This window comes from Parasteatoda tepidariorum, chromosome 4 (genome assembly GCF_982258835.1).
Source record: "Parasteatoda tepidariorum strain Cologne lab strain chromosome 4, Ptep-v5.0, whole genome shotgun sequence".
NCBI classification, from domain to species: Eukaryota; Metazoa; Arthropoda; class Arachnida; order Araneae; family Theridiidae; genus Parasteatoda; species Parasteatoda tepidariorum.
In genome coordinates this window covers 63,440,794-63,459,683 of record NC_141758.1, presented here as the reverse complement: position 1 = coordinate 63,459,683, position 18,890 = coordinate 63,440,794, and the positions used below count along the sequence as shown (strand labels likewise).

The following is an 18,890-nucleotide window of genomic DNA, read 5'->3' as shown; positions in this document are numbered from 1 at the left end:
TTTATACAACATAAAGTAACTGTCAACAAGAAAAGAAAATGTTTCTTCCAAACATTAAATTAAACCAAGAATCAAATATTAAATTTTAAAAATACCTAAACGTTTTGGTAGAAAACATATTATCACACCAATAAAACATAAATATACCAACAAATGATAAAACAAAAGAACAATAAAATATTAGACGCTGAGTGTCAATGAATCTTTTGAAACGAGTGCTCAACATTTAAAAAAATCACTTTGGACAATTTTTTAAACATGCTACTTACAATTACACTTTAAAAAAAATTTTTAAAGAAAAATTTTATTGTTTTAAGCAAAGCCTAAACCTTTTGCTTACAATGCTAAGCATGATACCACCTGCTATTCTGGTCCATCAGTTGTACCAAGTGTAAGCAAAGAATTAAATTTGTTTAAATCTCCATATAAATACGACAAAAAAATAATTTCATAAAAAAATTAAGTAAAAATTACAATCGTTAAAATTATAATTTTAGGAATTAAAGTTTTAAAAAATTTCAAGTTATCTTTTATTTAAAAACCTTTCTTTCTTCTCTAAGTATGCAGTTATAGTGGTAAAAACCTTCAAAATAAGTCAATCATATGGTTAGACAATATCAGAATGATGAGATTGAATCTGCATTATCCAAATACTAAAGCTCATCATGGCTCACCAGTGCTAAAGAATATATGACTAATTGATCCATTAAATAATTTTATTCAAAGGAAATTATTTTAATATCATTCAGAATTTTTTATTAATAGATCTTAATTACCACTGTCATATTATTTGTCTAAATAAATTTATAAAAACACTGCACTTGAAGAAAGTTATATCTTATCTGAAATTTTTTTCTCTTGCACAATATTCATAACTTTAAATTAAATGAACATTATCACTAAATTCAGAAGAGGAGAAAAAATACTAAAAGTGATAGTCTTTAGAAAAGAACATAGCAATATTTTTTTTATTTTTAACATTGTTTTATTATAAGTTAGAAGTTAAAATTTTTAACGTTTTCTTATAATTAAAATTTATTATACATAAGTATTTAAAAATATGTATAATAGTTATTATGCATTATTAATACATGATACGCAATGGACAATTTCTCACTTCATTAACTAACTTGTCTTGCTCAACATCATACAGAAGAAGAAACATCTTATCCTCAGATAACAGTAGTAAAGGAAATGGAGTTTCTTCAGAGCCATTCTTGATAAAATAAACTGGATCTGAAAACCTGAAGTGGTTTAAAAAAAAAAAACAATTAGAATAAAGTTCAAAACAGAGTATTTGCACACTAAATTACATTTAAGAGATAAAATTAAATTAGCATCATATTTCATGAGAATTAAACTTTTTACTAATTCACAACGTTCTAAAATAACTATTCTGGTATTAATGTACTACTTTAATAGAGCTGCATGGATCGGCTATTAAAGATCTGGGAAGCATCCCTGACAATGATCCGAAGACATGCAATCGTAATTTTGATCCTCTGCAGAGGGAATAGCTTCCCTGCTTTTATAGCATGGAGAGCTGCACGCAAAGTAGAGCACTTCACTGTAGAGCGGTTTAACGAGGATCGATAATGCACACCTTTAGTCTCTTTGCAGGTAGATCAAAATGGTCACCAAACCTTTCATTGAACGCTCCCAGTTGTGCTTAACATCAGTGATCTACTAGGAATTGTGTATTAATGATATGTCCACTACGGGACCTGGGATTAATGGATATGAAAAGATTATTTTAACATAATTTTAAATAAACTTATTCAAAAGGTTGCTATCCAAAACTAAAGATACAAAAGCAATTTTTACAGTAATGTAAAACAATTAAAAAAAATTTGCAATTGGCAGAAATGATGATTAGATATAGAACAGCAAAAATTAATAATTGTTAAATTTTGTGAAATTTTTTTATTTAATAGTCTAGAATATGAATAGAAAATAGAATGAATAGAATAAAACATTAGTTTCATTCAATGAAGAATTCATTAAATGAAGTTTAATACAAAAAAAAATTGACAATGCATATTATAAAGAAAATTGACCAAATTTGTTGAAGCAAACCAGTGAATATTACTGCCAAAAAAATCACAAAATGGGTCAAAATTAAAACATTTTTTGGAAATTCGCTGTTTATAAATACACAAAGTAAAGTTCTGCTTCATAACATTCTTAGATTTTAATAATAAAAAAAATAAAAATATCTCAAAAATATTAGATTAGAGATTCATTTATTCTTAAATATCAATTTAATGGCTTACATTAATTGTAACATTATAAACATTTTCTTATATAAATAACATGGAATACAATAAACCCAAAATGAAGTATAGTGGTTCTCTGCTCCTTTATACTGGTTTATAGTAAAAATGTTCGATTATTCAAATATTAATTAAAGATGAAACAAATTTCATAAAAAATAAAAAAATAGAAATAATTTAATCTACAATATTGTTATAGATTAAATGAAATTCATTCAAGTGAAATTCATTAAGTAAATTTCATAAGTTAAAAATTACAAGTTTCGATGACTAAGATTTTATTTTGGTTTTTGTGGACAAAAATGGTCTAATATATACATTAGGAAAATTCATTAAACCATATTTTCAATACGACAAATTTGGTTTTGTTTTTATAAATCCATAACATGAAAAAAAACTTATAATCTAACATAAGTATTACTGACTTAAAATGTTTCATTTGTAGGTTAAATATACTAATTTAAAACTGTGCTCTTAAAAAAAAATTATCAATGAAAAAAGAAACTTTTTTTTAAATATCCAATTAATGTGCTGGTCCAGAAAATTAAAATTTTAAGCCTTGAATAAAAAGCATGTTTATTAAAATGTTTAATTTCGAAAATCTAATAAATGTGCTAGTAAATAAAATTAAAAATAAAAATTTTAAGCTTTAATTAAAAAGAATGTTCAATAAAACATTTCATGAAATACACGTCTATTAAATAGTGTAGAAAATATATTCAAATAAAAAGCTAAGGCTAAGAATGTCCATCATAAAATTTGCAAGTCAGTTTTATGTTAAAAATGTTAAAGTAAATAGCAATAAAATGTTAAATGAATATTACATTTTAAATAGCAATAAAACAGTCATCTTTACCTCTTATGTAATGAAGACTGATCTGAATTAAGCAGATGAACACCAACTAAAGACTCACTGCTGTTATTTTGTAAGAAAAATATTTTGTTTTCTACAACAATCAACTCCTTTAAAACAAAATCATCCAATTCGCAGTTAAAACTAACAGGTAAGGAAGATGTTGAAGATGTAGAAAAACGTCTCATTTTTTCATTTAATCTCTTCACAGAAGGAAATTGTTTGGTAAAAGCTGTAATTGAACTATTTCCTTGTGGGTGAGCAGAATTGGGAAAAAACTTTGATACATTTAGTGGCATAATATAGACTTGTTGTTTTTCAGTAACATAAACTAATAAATCTAATTTCAGATTTACAGTATAATTTACGACACTTCCTATTTCACTTTGCTTCATGTGACCATCAATAAATTCAATATCAAACAATTTGGTATTATTAGCAAATGAATGGATAGCTATATCAGAAGTTAAGAAACACAACATAAATAAATAAACACACTTATGAACTTCAATAAAAGGAAAACAAAATAAATGTAATTACAGTAAAGTGTCCGTAATCTGGACACACGAGGACCAAAGCCGATCCTACAAGAATGTTTTATGTAACTTCTCTGAACAATTTTTCCTGTCTAAGGATTGGCAATTGTATTAGCGCTTATTACAGCATATTGCAAATGTAGGGTTTAAAAGTTTTAATTTTTTAAAATTTTGTTAGAAACCTGTTTCTTTATTAGAAAATACATACCACTCACATTGAAACTGGGTTCAAAGAACATGAGGTTCTCTACAAAGCCACCAAGAGACAAAAAAAGCAATTTTTCGACCTCTTACAGATATTTTGAAAATAAAAAAGCATTTACGCAAAAAAATTCTTTTTAGGAGAAATAGGGGGAAATGGCCGATGGGGAGAAGGTGGGGTTATTTATCAATAAATAGGGTTAAAATAATAATTTTTTTATCTTTCATTAATTTTATTTTAATCATAAAAATATAATTTCTGTTGTACTTATTCAGTAAATTTGATGCAAAATGCTTAAATATACAAAAAAGTGAACAAATAATTGAAATGTAGAAAAAGGATACATAGTTTTGTTCCCTCATCGTTTAGAGCAAATAATATTTCCTTGGAGATTAAAACTTTTCTATATGATGGACTATCATAGCGTAAGTCAGAAATGGACATAATTTGAGGATTTTCTTCACATGATGGGAAAAAAGCAGCAACAATACATTGGTTAAATAGACAAACAGCTTCTCTGGCCTCAAATTTAAGTATTTTAACTGAGGATAATTTTTCCAAGCCTGAAAAATATAAGAAATTTTACTCATATTTTATGCATAATAAAGTGCTAGAAAAAGTAGAACTATTGTTTAATAACTACTTTTCTAATTTATTTTAACGATAAAAATTATTTTGGTTATTCTAATAAACACATTTTAGTTAAATTAATTATGTTAAGCAATTTAGTAATTACAGTGCCCACCGTGCATTGAAATCAGGTTAATTCCAAGAACATTTTATTTTATTATGCAGATGATTTTATAAACCAACCAGAATCTACGCAAAAGAAAAAAATATTTCAAAGTTAAACTTAACAAATCTATTATAAATTAAATTGATTAAGACAATAGTTTATTTAACTGAATTTACAATTGAAATTTTACTTAAATAGAATATACAATATTTAATTTACAGAAGGGTTATAAAATACTAGCATATTTGCTTGATTATTAAGATCTGAAGTCCAAGATTTAACATGGTTTGAAAGTTTATACAAGTTTTTGTAACTTTCAATATTTTTTTCCCTTGTCATAATGCTCGTTTTAAAACATGAAAGGCTTGGATTTTTCCGCCATTTATTGCATGTAGATTTACGTATTGAATGATTGATGGAATAATGATCATTGACATTACATGATATTTATGAATTGAGAAAAGGTATCAATTATTGTAGATTGATTGGTATTCAATTACTTTTCTTAATTCATAAACAGTTATCATCTGTATTCCCCCATCAAATTTTGTCAAAATTATGTGGCAATAACCTCAAAACTTTCATTGCAATTTAGTATCTAAAAAGTTTACTTTTCACAGAAAAATGGGATAGTTAAACATGAAATCACTCTAACTACTACAGCAACATGCAATGTAATTACAGGGTGCGTAGCCAAATTATTCAACAAAAAATAAGCACCTTTTAAACACTTTTCAAGCACTCAAAAAATATTTTTAAGCACTTCAAAAGATATAATTAGGTAGGGTTGGAAAGTTTTTGACAATTGACGGTTTTATTTTGCTTTAACCATGATGTCAAAAAAAAAAAATTTGGCATTCTTTTTGACAATTGTCAAAAATTATGAAATTTTGAATCATGTAAAACGAATGGCGTTTTCATACACTACGGACTGACAATAAGCCGAAATAGATTGGTGTTGAATTAATTGTGTTAACGTTGAATAGAACAATGTGAACTGTGTCTTTTTGCATAATTCATAGCGAAAATCAACATGGTAAAGGAAAAATCTCATTTTAAAAAAAGGGAAAATTAAGCACTTTTTAAAAACACCCAATGAAAAATGCACCTTTAAGGGCTTTTAAAAAATGAAAATTGAAAATAAACACCTTTAAGCACTTTTTAAAATTGCTATGCACCCCGAATTAGACAGACTTCAATCAGACATTGATATTTCATTGTTGGGACAATAACATTTTTATAAAATTTATGCAGCAGAAAAACATTTGAAATAATTTACTAAATTTCTACGCCAGTCTGTGAGAAAAACTTTCTTTCTGCTAACGTGCAGTAGAAATTAATGAGAAAACATACAAAATTCCAACAATTCAATTTAGGTTTCAATTTCTATGTTTTATATAACATTAACGGTTGTTCATTGAAGTAGAGCTTGATTCAAAAGTTGTTCATAGGTATTAAAAAGTTGAGAGCTGTGGTTTTTTTAAGTGTAGATAGACATTAAAGCAAAACATTTAGGCATGTTAAGGGGGGGGGGTAATAATAGTTTTAGAATAGAAGATAATCAAGATTTGTTACACATTATGTAAAAGAATCAATAACATTTTAATAAATTTCCACAAAACCTCACACTGCAAAAATTACAAATTCTTTATTTATATTAATCATTAATATTTTGCACATATAATGCTAAAAATATTAAACATATATTTTTAAAAGAGAGAAAATTTAATAAAATAATTCAACTTTAAGAAAAGTTAAAAATAAAAATGTTACTAACATTTAGCAAGTTCTCCAAAATATCTAAAAATATTGTCCACTGTCCATGTTGCCAGTTTACTTTCAACTAGATGTTGAATTCCACAAGTTTCTACTTTTACTGAATAGTAAAGTATCTCATTGTTTTCATTGACCACAAGCAAATGATAATTATTTTGACAGTAGTTGTCCTCTTGCCAGGAAAACCTATAATAAAGTTATGAGTATCAGTAAAATGTGGAGAAAAAAAACTATAATTCAAATAACGTTGTAACAGAGCTCAAAATCAACTGTGGTACAGTCCAAGATCACTAGAATTTGACTCAAACCATCATAAAATAATTAACAGTGGTTCCCAGACTTATAAAAAATTAAAACTTTTTGGTGAACACAAAATCTCAATTAAAAACTTTCTGCGCGCATTCATTAACTCTTGTAAGTAGTTTGAACCTTTTGTCGCTACCACATTTTTGCAAAATTAGTTTCAAAATTAAGAATTTTTTTAAAATTTTAAATTTTTATAGAACTCTATATTGATTCATATCACACGGTTGAGTTTTGTAAAACACAAAAAACGAAGAAAATAGAAATCCAAAAATTTTATGTGTAAAAACACTTTTTAAATAAGTGAAAAAATACCTGAAATTTAAGTAAGAAAAAAGTATATGTTGGAAGCCTTTAATCACAGAATGAATAATTAATCACAAACATGAATAATTTAATAAAAATATTGATGCTAGATTTTATTCATTTATTTAAATTGTTTCAATATACATCTCAATGTGTGATTTTTAAATCACGCAAATACAAATCTCAATATTTTATTTAAAATTGCGTAAATACGGATCTCTATGTTTAATTTTAAAATCACTTGAATACGAATTCAAGTGTGTAATTTTTAAGTCCCTTTAACACAAATCATAATAGCAGCTTTTAAATTGCTTGAATATAAAATATTTATAATCGCTTGAATAACGCAATATTTGATATAAAATTGTAAAAATACGAAACACGAGGCACGCTAATAGGAATCGTGATGCGTGATTTTAAATCATGTTAATGTTATTTTAAAATTGCATTTGAATCAGTTAAAGCATAAAAACACATCTTTTTTTCCTTTTTAGTAATAGTAAAAAGCATTTCGCAATGGTGACAAATTTTGGCGAATGGAATTTGAACGTTCGTGCATTATACAGGCCAGGTGGTTACCTAGATCAGCAATGAATCACCATTTCATTACAATTGTGAACATAATATAATTCTCTGTAAATTTCCCTTAAATTTAACTTTAAAAACCAGTTTTTTTATTTTAAGTATTTGATACAAGATACTTATAAATATGTGACATTTAACCTATTTATTAAAACATAATGATAAGTTTTGCCTACAAGTTTCCTTTGCAGTTTTAATTAGTACCTTCTGCAGTTTCATCAGTATTCTCAAAGAGATATCTTTATAGAGAGAAATCATTTGGTCACTGGCCCTTTGAAGCCATGACTAAATTTTCTTCATTTATACCAGTAATTGTGGATCAGTGTAAATAAATTAAATATGTATGTATGATAATTCCTATTTTATTACAATGAGGGAAATCTGTAGCTTGCTTTATTCTATTTAGTCTGAAAAAGGAAAAAATCATTTCATAACCAGAGTTCTCCTTAGGAAGAAAAAAGGGCAGGGTGCTTCCTCTTTGAAAAGGGCACTCACTTAACATTGTAAATATTTATTAAAATGTGTAATATTATGTAATACATAACTGAATTTTGAGCTCAAAAATTTTTAAATTATCCTGTCATACTATTTTATGAATATATTTCAAATGACAATTCTCTCTCATTATCAAAATAAAATAAAAATTTGTAGTTCAAAAAATTATTGAAGTCATATTAAAAGGCAATCTCTATGGATATTTCCTTTTTCAAGAAAAGTAAACTAGCAAAAAATGATTGATTGATAAGCAACTTGAAAGCTTTTCTCTATAATTTAAACTGAAAATTATAAGTAAATCAACATTTAAAGACACATAATTTTTTTTCATTTTTAAAAAAAGGCATTTATTTAAAAATTAGATTTAAAATAATTCAAAAAATTTATTAAAACACCCCCCAATAAAAGACACTTAAATAAATTTAACCACTTGAGAATAATCCTAACAAAGTAAATAGTTGAAGTAGTAATCAGAATAAATTCTATAAACACAGATAATTTAACCAGTGTGCAATTATTATTTAAAAACAATGAATATTTTGTTTTCAAATTGGAATCTGAATAAAGAGGCAGTGTTTTTGAGGGATGGTGGTTTACTTTTACAAAAAGGACAAGGAGGACACATTTATTGGGGCAAGAAATCTCAAAGGGTAAGCAGGTCAAGCCACCCTTCAAAAAACTCTTAGGAAAAACACTGTCATAACACTTTATTAAAAAAAATTTTAGATTATATAAATTTCTATCTTAAAATAATATCCAAATAAATATTTTTTAATACACTTTCATTTTTGACAGTTAAAATGTTTAGTTTAATCAATTCATTTTCTCTCATATTAAGGGGTTTTGATCCTTAACATCCCTAAGGGGTTTATCCTTAAGGAATTTTAATCTTGTAACCCTTAGCTCCTGTTCATCAGCATAATGTTACAGATATATATAAGTATATACGTAAATATATAATATATAAATTTATACAATCATATTCATGAATTCATTTTAATTTAAAATGAACAACTTGAACTTAAAAATAAAAGTTCGGAACCAACTATTTCTATCATTAATGTACTTTTTGTTTTATTTTTAAATTAGTATAGCTTATTTACAATCTATCACATTAACTGTTGAGGTAGTTTGCTGATTTGAAAATTATTCTTTTGAAAAATAGTATTAATAATTCTAAATTAATTACAAATATTATTTCTAGCTAATTAATATTACATACTCCTTTATGTTTTTCAGTAACAGCTGAGAAGAGGAAAAATTTACAAGAAATATTAAAAGATCGCCTCGATTGTTGTGGATACATAAGAGCTTTAAATCCGAAGTTGCAATAACATTTCTAGTTCCTTCAAATTTGTTTTGAAATTGTTTTACTAGTAAAGTTTCGAGAGCCATTATGAATATATTTTTTATATCTTAGAGAAAAGATTATGTCATTCTTTATGATTTAATTAAAACGTTTAATGAAATAACCACAGAAACAAATCTGTAAAACAAAAATGTAAACAAAATACAAGAACTCATTGCTAAACTGTCAACAATAACATGTGATTAATCAGTACACTTCATTTCAACTGTCTAGTTGGCCGAGAGGCAAAATTCTTGATCCTTGAATACAGGATTTTTTAGTTTATATTTGTGACTAAATTATTTAAATGTCGATAAAAGAAAAGGAATTTTAGTTAAATTAATTTCAAAACACATTTACAACTGCAAATTGAAAACCCCGTAACCGTCACAAATTTGTCCCGCCGATATAACCGCGCCATTTCACATTTCATTTTCATTCAATTCAACCGACTTAACGTTCATCTTGTGTCCATTTAAATTTTTTGACGTCCGTTGCTAAATTATTTCGTAAGAAACACTTTTCTTCTATTGCTAATTTATCTTTACTCTAATTTGAAAACTTTCTTTAACCATTAAGTCTGATTATACTTAAATTTAGTATAAAATATGTAATAACTTCTTAGTTTTCCGAAACTTACATCTTATGGTGTATTCATTTTTATGTTTGATTTAAATATTTTATATCTTCCAATTGTCCTGATTTAACAATTTTTTTTTTTGTAAATACAATTTCTGTGTTATCTTTAAATAGCTTTTGAACTTTGAGTGGAAATAATCTTGTTATATATAAAACACTAAGTAAACTATTTCATGCTGCGATCTTAGTGTATATATTTTAGATTAATTATTTTAATTTTCTGAATAGGTTTTGATTTATAAAATATACACAAATATCTGATTCTTGCAGTATATGTTTGTAAATCAACATTTGTAGGCAAAGGTAACGTTTTTTTCCTTCGCGTATTTTCTGACTTTTTTTTTTTCTATCGTGCTTAGAGTAAGTTGGAACTGAGCACTAGTTTTGTGCTTCAAATCAAATAAAAAATAAATTTCCTGTTAAAAGCTAATTATTTTTCTGTAAAGCATAGATTTGCGAATGTGTGGCTGCAATCGATTTAATACTTCTTGAGTTAGTGACATTTTTTGGGGGCTCTTTTCCTGACACTATAAACTTCTCTGCCACAGTTCGCGATGCTCAAGTCTTCCCTTAAATTCAGAATTGTGAAAATTATTCCATTTTAATTCTTGGAATTTAAAGAAATAATAGAACTGAATTTCACATTAAGAAATACTAATTTCTTAGTTTGGTGCAGTGATTTATGTATCTAATTCAATTGTTTTATTTTAGGATTCATAATGCGTGAATGTATTAGTGTCCATGTTGGTCAGGCTGGTGTGCAAATTGGTAATGCCTGCTGGGAGCTATACTGTTTAGAGCACGGTATTCAACCTGATGGACAGATGCCCAGTGATAAAACTGTTGGAGGTGGGGACGATTCATTCAATACTTTCTTCAGCGAAACTGGAGCTGGTAAACATGTACCAAGAGCAGTGTACATTGATCTTGAACCTACTGTGGTAGATGAAGTCCGTACTGGTACATACAGACAGCTATTCCACCCTGAGCAGTTGATTACAGGAAAGGAAGATGCTGCCAACAACTATGCGAGAGGACATTATACCATTGGAAAAGAAATTGTTGACCTTGTACTTGACAAAATTCGTAAGCTTGCAGATCAGTGCACTGGCCTTCAAGGTTTTCTTATTTTCCATAGCTTTGGTGGTGGAACTGGGTCTGGTTTTACTTCTTTGTTGATGGAGAGGTTATCTGTTGACTATGGAAAGAAATCTAAGCTTGAGTTTGCCATCTATCCGGCTCCTCAGGTAAATTTATTTCTAGTTATTCAAAGATTAAATATTTAAGACTAGCTTTGCATGCAGTTTTTTAAATATGCATTATGTCTTGTAAAAATGTTATATATATTTTCAATTTTGCTTGAAAATAAACTTATCACTCAACTAAAGACAATTGACAAGATTCGTTTAACCTCGACAGACAAAATAATGCACAACAAAACGATTATTAAGTAGCAAAAGTCTTGCTGAGAATAATTTACAAGGAAAGTTAAATCCTGACAAAATAAAATTCACAGCGATTGCAGAATAACGCAAGTCCCACTGAAAATAATATTTAAGAAACATAAAATCCTGAAGACAAAAATTGCGCGTAAAGAAAATATGCATTGCATTTTATATTTCAACCCTGATCTTTGCATGAAACCAGGAGTTCTGATTCAATTCGCTCTTCATTAATCAAGTATCAGGTAAGCATCTTATTAGTGGATGCATTGATTTTTTTTTCTTCCATAGAGTAAAAGTACTCATTCCTTTTTAGAAGAGTATAGCGGAAGTTGGATGTAGTTAAAGCCGGAAAGAATTTAAGAAAATTTTAAAACTACTTTTTTTTTTTCTAAAGGTGTAGACCTTTAAAAAAAACACTTTACTAGTTCCCTCCTCCATTTTTGCAGTAATGCATGAAGTCGGCATTAACAATATGATTCAAGCCTTGAACGTGGCTTTAAGTTTATTTTGTAGTTGTAGTAAATACCTTAAAATTTTAGAGACTTGAAATTAATTAATCTTGTGTTCTATTTTTTTGTATATAATTTATAACTTATAAGTTGATTGTCATTATAAGTAAAATATATTTTGTACTTGAACCTATAGATTTTTAGAATTTTTTTTGTTCATAGACAAGGCCTTTTTTTTCCCCACCCTAGGTGTCAACTGCTGTTGTTGAGCCATACAACTCCATCTTAACAACTCATACGACCTTAGAGCATTCTGACTGTGCATTCATGGTAGACAATGAAGCTATCTATGATATTTGCCGACGAAACCTGGACATTGAAAGACCCACCTATACTAATTTGAATCGTCTAATTGGACAGATTGTATCATCTATAACTGCTTCCCTTAGATTTGATGGAGCTCTGAATGTGGATTTAACAGAATTTCAAACAAATCTTGTACCATATCCAAGAATTCATTTCCCTCTTGTTACTTATGCACCAGTTATATCTGCTGAAAAAGCTTACCATGAGCAGTTAACTGTATCCGAAATTACTAACGCCTGTTTTGAGCCTGCTAATCAAATGGTTAAATGTGATCCCAGACATGGCAAGTACATGGCCTGCTGTCTATTATACCGTGGTGATGTAGTACCCAAGGACGTCAATGCCGCTATTGCTGCAATTAAGACAAAGAGGACAATTCAGTTTGTAGATTGGTGTCCAACTGGTTTCAAGGTAAATATTTTTTATTTTAAAACATAATTTTGATTTATATAAGAGTTTGGCTTAAGAAAGTTAAATTTCTTTGTTGCTGTAGAGATTTCTTTTCAAAGTAAAACTTAAAACATGAAATTGACAATACATAGTGATTCCTTTAAAAATTAACTAGCAATCTTTTTTATTTAAATGCTAAAATTGAACTTGTATAATTGAATAACTTGGATAGGATAATAAACTAAATTAATTGCCAAAATAAGGTTTACAAGAAGATTTATGCTGGTAGAAGGTAGTGGGGAAACTATTTGAGATTAGCAAATTTAATTCTAGTTATCATAGTAAGAAAGAGGCTCTCCTAAATTTTTTTTAAAAAAATAGTAGAAAAATAACATTTAAAAGTTTGGACAAGAAAATAAAGTTTAAAAAATACAAAATTCTCTTTTTTTTTTTTTTTTTTTTTTTGAATAAATAAAATTAGCTGGAAAAAAAAACAAATGATAAAAAGCTCTGCAATATATTTCATACTTAATAGAAATTAAAACTATAAAATACAAGGAAAACTTATTGATCATGTTAAATAAAAACTACCGAACAGAATTACCAAATGGAAACGATAAGTAAAAAGGTGCTGACTCACTTAATTTTTTTTAAAACAACTGAGTCAACTGAATTTTTTTTTAAAGGAGATCTCAAAATTCGTGAATGAAAAGAACTATTTTATGCAGTAAACAATTTATTGTGAACAATGGAAACATGTAAAAGACTCAAAATGTAGTGGAATCAGAAATTTATCACTTAAAAAAGAAAGAGCTTCATAAAATAAGTCTGTTAGCAACAGGGTTTGAAAATACTCGGGTATTTTAGAAAAAAACCCAACTGGTCTGGGTTTTATTAAAAAAACCCGGGGAAAATTGGGTTTTTTCATTTAGAGCTCAAGTGTAGTATTGTCATTAGAGCTCAACTGTGTAAATATTTTTTTTTTAAGAAGTGTATAAGCTTAAAAATAGAAATAAATCCAAAATGTTATTTTAATTTCCTTATATGTATTTTATATCAAGTTTCAGAGATGCCAACTTGCTCCGGACAGCAAATATATATTTTTAAGTGGTAGTTTATCAATTGTGATTCTTGGTTTAATAAATTCAATTTAGTAGATTTTTATCCACCACTATTTCTAAATAATTCGCTGGTTTATATAATTCACCAATTTATACTAATTATGTCTTGCTATACCCTTTAAAAAGCAAGTAAAAAGTGTCAAATATTTGCAAAATTTACTTTAAGTATTTACTGTTTTTTTTAAAATTATTTTGGCATGTCCGGAGCAGTTGGCATCTCTGAAGTTCAAATAACGCATTAATATATATTAATCTTTATTGCTAAGTACATAACCTTTCATGATTTTTAACTCAAGCTCTGTAAATATTTGTAACTAAAATTTCATCTGACTTTTGACATTTTATATAAACTGAAATAAATATTTAATGGTCTTGCATGTTTATAATAAGAATAATAGAAAGTGAAATTAAAATTACGTATAACTATAAAGAGAAGAGTATCAGTTACTTGTCCAATGATATCATTTTTAGATAATTTTAAAAAGTTTTGCCTTATTTTTTTAAAGCCAGAAAATAAAACTGTTTAAATTTGTTAATGTATCACTTAGTAAAAAAAAAAAAAAAAAAATCACATTTTTAAACACATGAATTAATAATAACCTGCTTATTAATATATAAAACATACAACTATATTTGAAAAATTCATATTTTCAGACTATATTATTTAAATTTCTATTTGATTTAATATCATTAAAATATTACTTTTTGAAAAAACCCACTTAAAGTTTTCAATGGTACTGTAAAATTATGTAGATTAGAGTTTCTTTTACTTTACAAATATTAAAAACTTAATCGTGTAAATCTTGCTACTCCATTAGACAAATTTATGCTGCACAATAAATTATATAAAAGTAAATGTGCATCATTAAATTTTGATTTAAAAAAAAAATTGAAAAAACCCACTTATCCTTCCAACTGGGTTTTTTCAAGGTGGACCCACCCAATAAAATCCAGACAGGTTTTTTTCAAAGTGGGCCCACTTGGCAAACCCTGGTTAGCAATAAATAAGTGTGTGTTTAAAAAATTAATAAACAATATTCTCCTTTCATTTTTATACAAAAGCAGGCAAATTTAAACGAGGGTTGGCAAGATTTTACCGCAGTTGGAAAAAACCATCCTGGCTGAGACAGGTTTTTTTCGCCAAGCAAAGTGGCCAAAACCTATATTTTCTAAGATGAGAGGGCAAAAACACATTTTTGATACAAAATTATAATTCCATAATTAAATCTCATAATGTATTAATATAACATTTTAGTAGTTTAAAACATTGATCAGAAAATAAGTGATTATTCTTTTTTTTTCAGTGAAATGAACTTATTTATTTTAAATTAATATAACTATAATTTAAAGCATAAAATATCCATCAATATGTGTAGTTAATTAAAATATATAAATATCAATGCAATTTTTTAAATTTGTGCAAATTCAATGCATCCCAATACACTTTGTGCTGTCTCAACATAGCATAACAGAACACTAGTTTTGAAACATTATTTACAGTCAACAACCAATTCCAAATTTTAGAAAGTACAAATGAATTTGAATACACTCTTTCAATGGCAGCACTACTAGAAGGACATGAGTGTAAAAGAGACATTAATTCACAAAATTTTCTGGAAATTTCACAAGAATTTTGCACACTCCGTCGCCATTTACTAGCGTCAATTGTGGCTATAACTTGTTCTGAGAATGTTTTAGGGAGTGTTTTTTCTTGTAATTAAAAATTCAAGGCATATGGAACAGATGATGCATTAATTCTTGCAAGAAATTTTCTGGCTTCTCTTTCTGTACATTGCTGAGAAAATGCCCTTTATATTTTGGGTGTAAAATATATTTGGGGTTCAATCTTTTAAAACTTATTACCCTTACATTAATTATTAATATTTTAGAAATAATTTTCTCATGTACTGTATTAAAATGATTATTCCTTATGATTGATTTAAATTTGTTTCAAGTATTTTGTAATAATATTTATACAGCAATTTAGATAATTTGGTTTTTGCCACTGTCCTGGCAAACTCTTTTTGCCGTCAAAAACTCCAACCCTGATTTAAACCTAAGCAGATGTGCAAAATTTGAAAATGATACCGCAATTCTGCTATGCAATTGAAAAAACTAAAGTACTTCACGTTTGATTTAGTCTCCTATTTTGCTAATGCTATAGAATCTGAAATGGGATTTCGAAAAACTCCTAAGACATGCATTTTTTTTTCTTTTCCGTTGCAAGCTGTAGCTTACCGTATAAAAGGCCAAATGTATAACAGTCTTAATTTTTAATTATTTGGGACTTACATTGAGTTTTCAATTGCATGGCAGACTTCTAAAGAATCTGAATTTGTTCAATTGAAAAATGTTTTCGTTTATAATTGTGATAATGTATTATCCAAAATTGTAAAACAATTTGTCAATCATGTATAGCTAAAGTAATTATTTTTAAAAAAAAAACTAACAATTCAAAATTCTTGAGGCAGAAGTTGTAAGTTCCTTAACTCGGGCATCTAATTGTCACACTTCAAAAATAATTAAGATTAAAATAACTCTTGTACATGCACCTAATGACTGTTGCTTTGGGGGGGCTGTTTTTTTTTTTTAAATCCCCTATTGAACAATTTGAAAGATTGAAGAATGAAATCGAGCAATTTGATAGAATTCGTGGAGTTCTCTTGACCCAAAGATCTTCAAGGTCACAGAAGAAATACTGAAATTTTCTCTTGACTGAGAAAATCCTTCCCTCCCCCACACACATTTTCTCTAATTAACTTCAAGGGTGAGTCAAATTAGCACTTTTTTCCTCAATTGTTTTAGTTGACAATCGTGGAAAAACCTTTTCCTGATTTTCTAGGTAACTGATATTGGCTCAGTACTGTCTGGGTTTTTAAGAAATACCCCTTTAGAATATTCATTTTCTCATAATTTCCAGTTTAAATTGTAGAAAAAAAAAAGTGCTTTCAAGTTGTAAGTTAATTTTGTTTTATATGAACTAAAAAATTTTCTCTTATTTTGATAATGAGAGAATTTAATATATGAACAGAAAATAGTGTAAAAGGTCAATTTCAAAATTATTAATAAACTTCAGTTATTACACGTTTAAAGTAGGTGCCCTTTTTTATATCTAAAATGAACTCTTAACATTAAGAGTAATTTTTTGTTAACTAGAAATTAGATTAATAAAATTAATGATAGAATAATTTTATTTTAGGTTGGTATCAACTATCAGCCTCCAACAGTGGTTCCAGGTGGTGATTTAGCAAAGGTACAACGTGCAGTCTGTATGTTATCTAATACTACAGCCATTGCTGAAGCCTGGGCCCGACTTGACCATAAATTCGATCTTATGTATGCTAAAAGGGCTTTCGTACATTGGTACGTAGGAGAAGGTATGGAAGAGGGTGAATTTTCTGAGGCTCGAGAAGATTTAGCTGCCTTGGAGAAAGATTATGAAGAAGTTGGAATAGATTCAGCTGAAGGTGGTGAAGATGATGGCGATGAAGAATTTTAAACTTTTATTTTATATGATTCTGTGTTTCAATAAATCTCTCTAAATTATTATGTGTTACTGAAAATTGCTTGGAACCATACCAAAGAAAAAAATATTTTACGAAATCTCTTGTTAAAAGGAACAAGTTAAATTCACTACTGAAGTTTCGTCAATCAACCCTACTATGTTTTTAAAGATTTATTTCTTTTTTGAAAAAAAAAAAAAAACCCATTCGTTATAACGAAGAAGTAATATTTCTTACTTAATGAATAGTTTTTTTAAAAAAATTCAGATGATTTTCTTCCCGAAAACAGCTTTTTAAGAGACATTCCTAAAACTTACACCGTTTTTTAAACATAAGTACGGTGACTCTCGTCAAAGCGAAAAACTTGGGTTTGTTATCTGGAAATAATTGGGATAGAGACTCAAACTCCGATTAGATATAAAATATACAAAAAAATTAATTTTGAATATTTGTTCTGCACGAACACCTTTGAGACTTTTTTTTCTCACCATTAAACGTTTTTAACACTTACAAAATAACGATATATGCTTACCACCAAAACTTAATTTGAGGATAAAAATCAATTTTTCTGCGTTGAAACAGATTTTTAACGTTTTTAGACTTTTTCAACTAATTAAATGCTTTTTATTAACTTTATTTAGAGATTTTCCTGAACTTTGCATCATTTTTGTAGTCTTTCCTGATGTTTAGGTATTTATCGAGGCGGTTGTAGACTCCTACAATATTTTAAGTGCTACTCACCGTACCCAAAATGTTTAGAAACACAGGTGTAGCGTTGCAAGCGTGTTAGTGTTTGCTCTTTACATGGACTTTTTCTGTGGATAGGGAATTTAATAGTATTATATTACATTCTAATATTATTAAATTATACTATTCTAATTAAATAATAGTGTAAATTAATAAGAATAATAGTAAATAAATGGTGAATTAATTCCTTTTTATTTGCAGGATTTAAATGTATGAATAAATAACTATTACTCTACATATAAGAATTTTATCAATTTTTGATTAGTTTAAGTGCTCAAATTTATAACTGATTTTCTGTACAGGATAAAAATGCCCTTTCTGACCACTGTTAGCAGAATTTATCGCCAGGAGACTAAAAATGAGAGTTAATTTATAAAATTTTCACTTATAAAAAACTTTTTTCAGCATTTAAAATGCCACTTTTTTCGTTTTGGTGACAAAAATTAACAATTCTTTTTCAGTTTTTAGTACACTTATCAAAACATGTTTAAAAAAATTTCATTTTCCGATTACACTTACTTTTGAATAGGACTCTCCTTAATGTTACACTTTTTGAGTATTTTGCTTTATCTCGAAAAAAATTTGCACACAATTTTAAAATTCGTTTATCCTAAGATATTGCTATGCAGAAAATTCACGTTATAAGTTCTCGAGATATAGCGAAATACGCAAAAATTAATATTAAGGGGTCAAAGCACTGGAGTTTTCTCCTGACCAAAGTATTGGAACCATAATTCCCAGAAAAAGTACTTTTTTGTGTCTGATTTCGTAACTTAAAATATCGTTGTTACTTACTAATTAGCATATTTTTCACCTACTT

The 18,890-nt window shown here is 27.5% G+C and overlaps 2 protein-coding genes across 2 annotated transcripts in view; one reads left to right on the top strand and one right to left on the bottom strand.

Moving 5' to 3' along the window:
- Positions 1-9,611, bottom strand: part of LOC107447355 (spatacsin) — a 64,756-nt gene extending 55,145 nt beyond the window's left edge. The window contains exons 1-5 of the mRNA XM_071182368.1: positions 9,285-9,611; positions 6,378-6,562; positions 4,209-4,427; positions 3,130-3,580; positions 1,118-1,244 (exon numbers count right to left, since the gene is read on the bottom strand). Of these exons, the coding sequence (XP_071038469.1) occupies positions 1,118-1,244; positions 3,130-3,580; positions 4,209-4,427; positions 6,378-6,562; positions 9,285-9,457 (1,155 nt within the window). The 5' untranslated portion in view covers positions 9,458-9,611. The remainder of the gene's footprint in view (positions 1-1,117; positions 1,245-3,129; positions 3,581-4,208; positions 4,428-6,377; positions 6,563-9,284) is intronic.
- Positions 9,612-9,615: 4 nt separating this feature from the next.
- On the top strand, positions 9,616-17,367 carry LOC107447354 (tubulin alpha-1C chain). The gene is made up of 4 exons (XM_016062239.4): positions 9,616-9,919; positions 10,761-11,296; positions 12,193-12,720; positions 17,020-17,367. The coding sequence occupies exons 2-4, from the start codon at positions 10,769-10,771 to the stop codon at positions 17,317-17,319; spliced, it is 1,356 nt and encodes a 451-aa protein (XP_015917725.1). The 5' UTR covers positions 9,616-9,919; positions 10,761-10,768; the 3' UTR covers positions 17,320-17,367.
- The last annotated feature ends 1,523 nt before the right edge of the window (positions 17,368-18,890 follow it).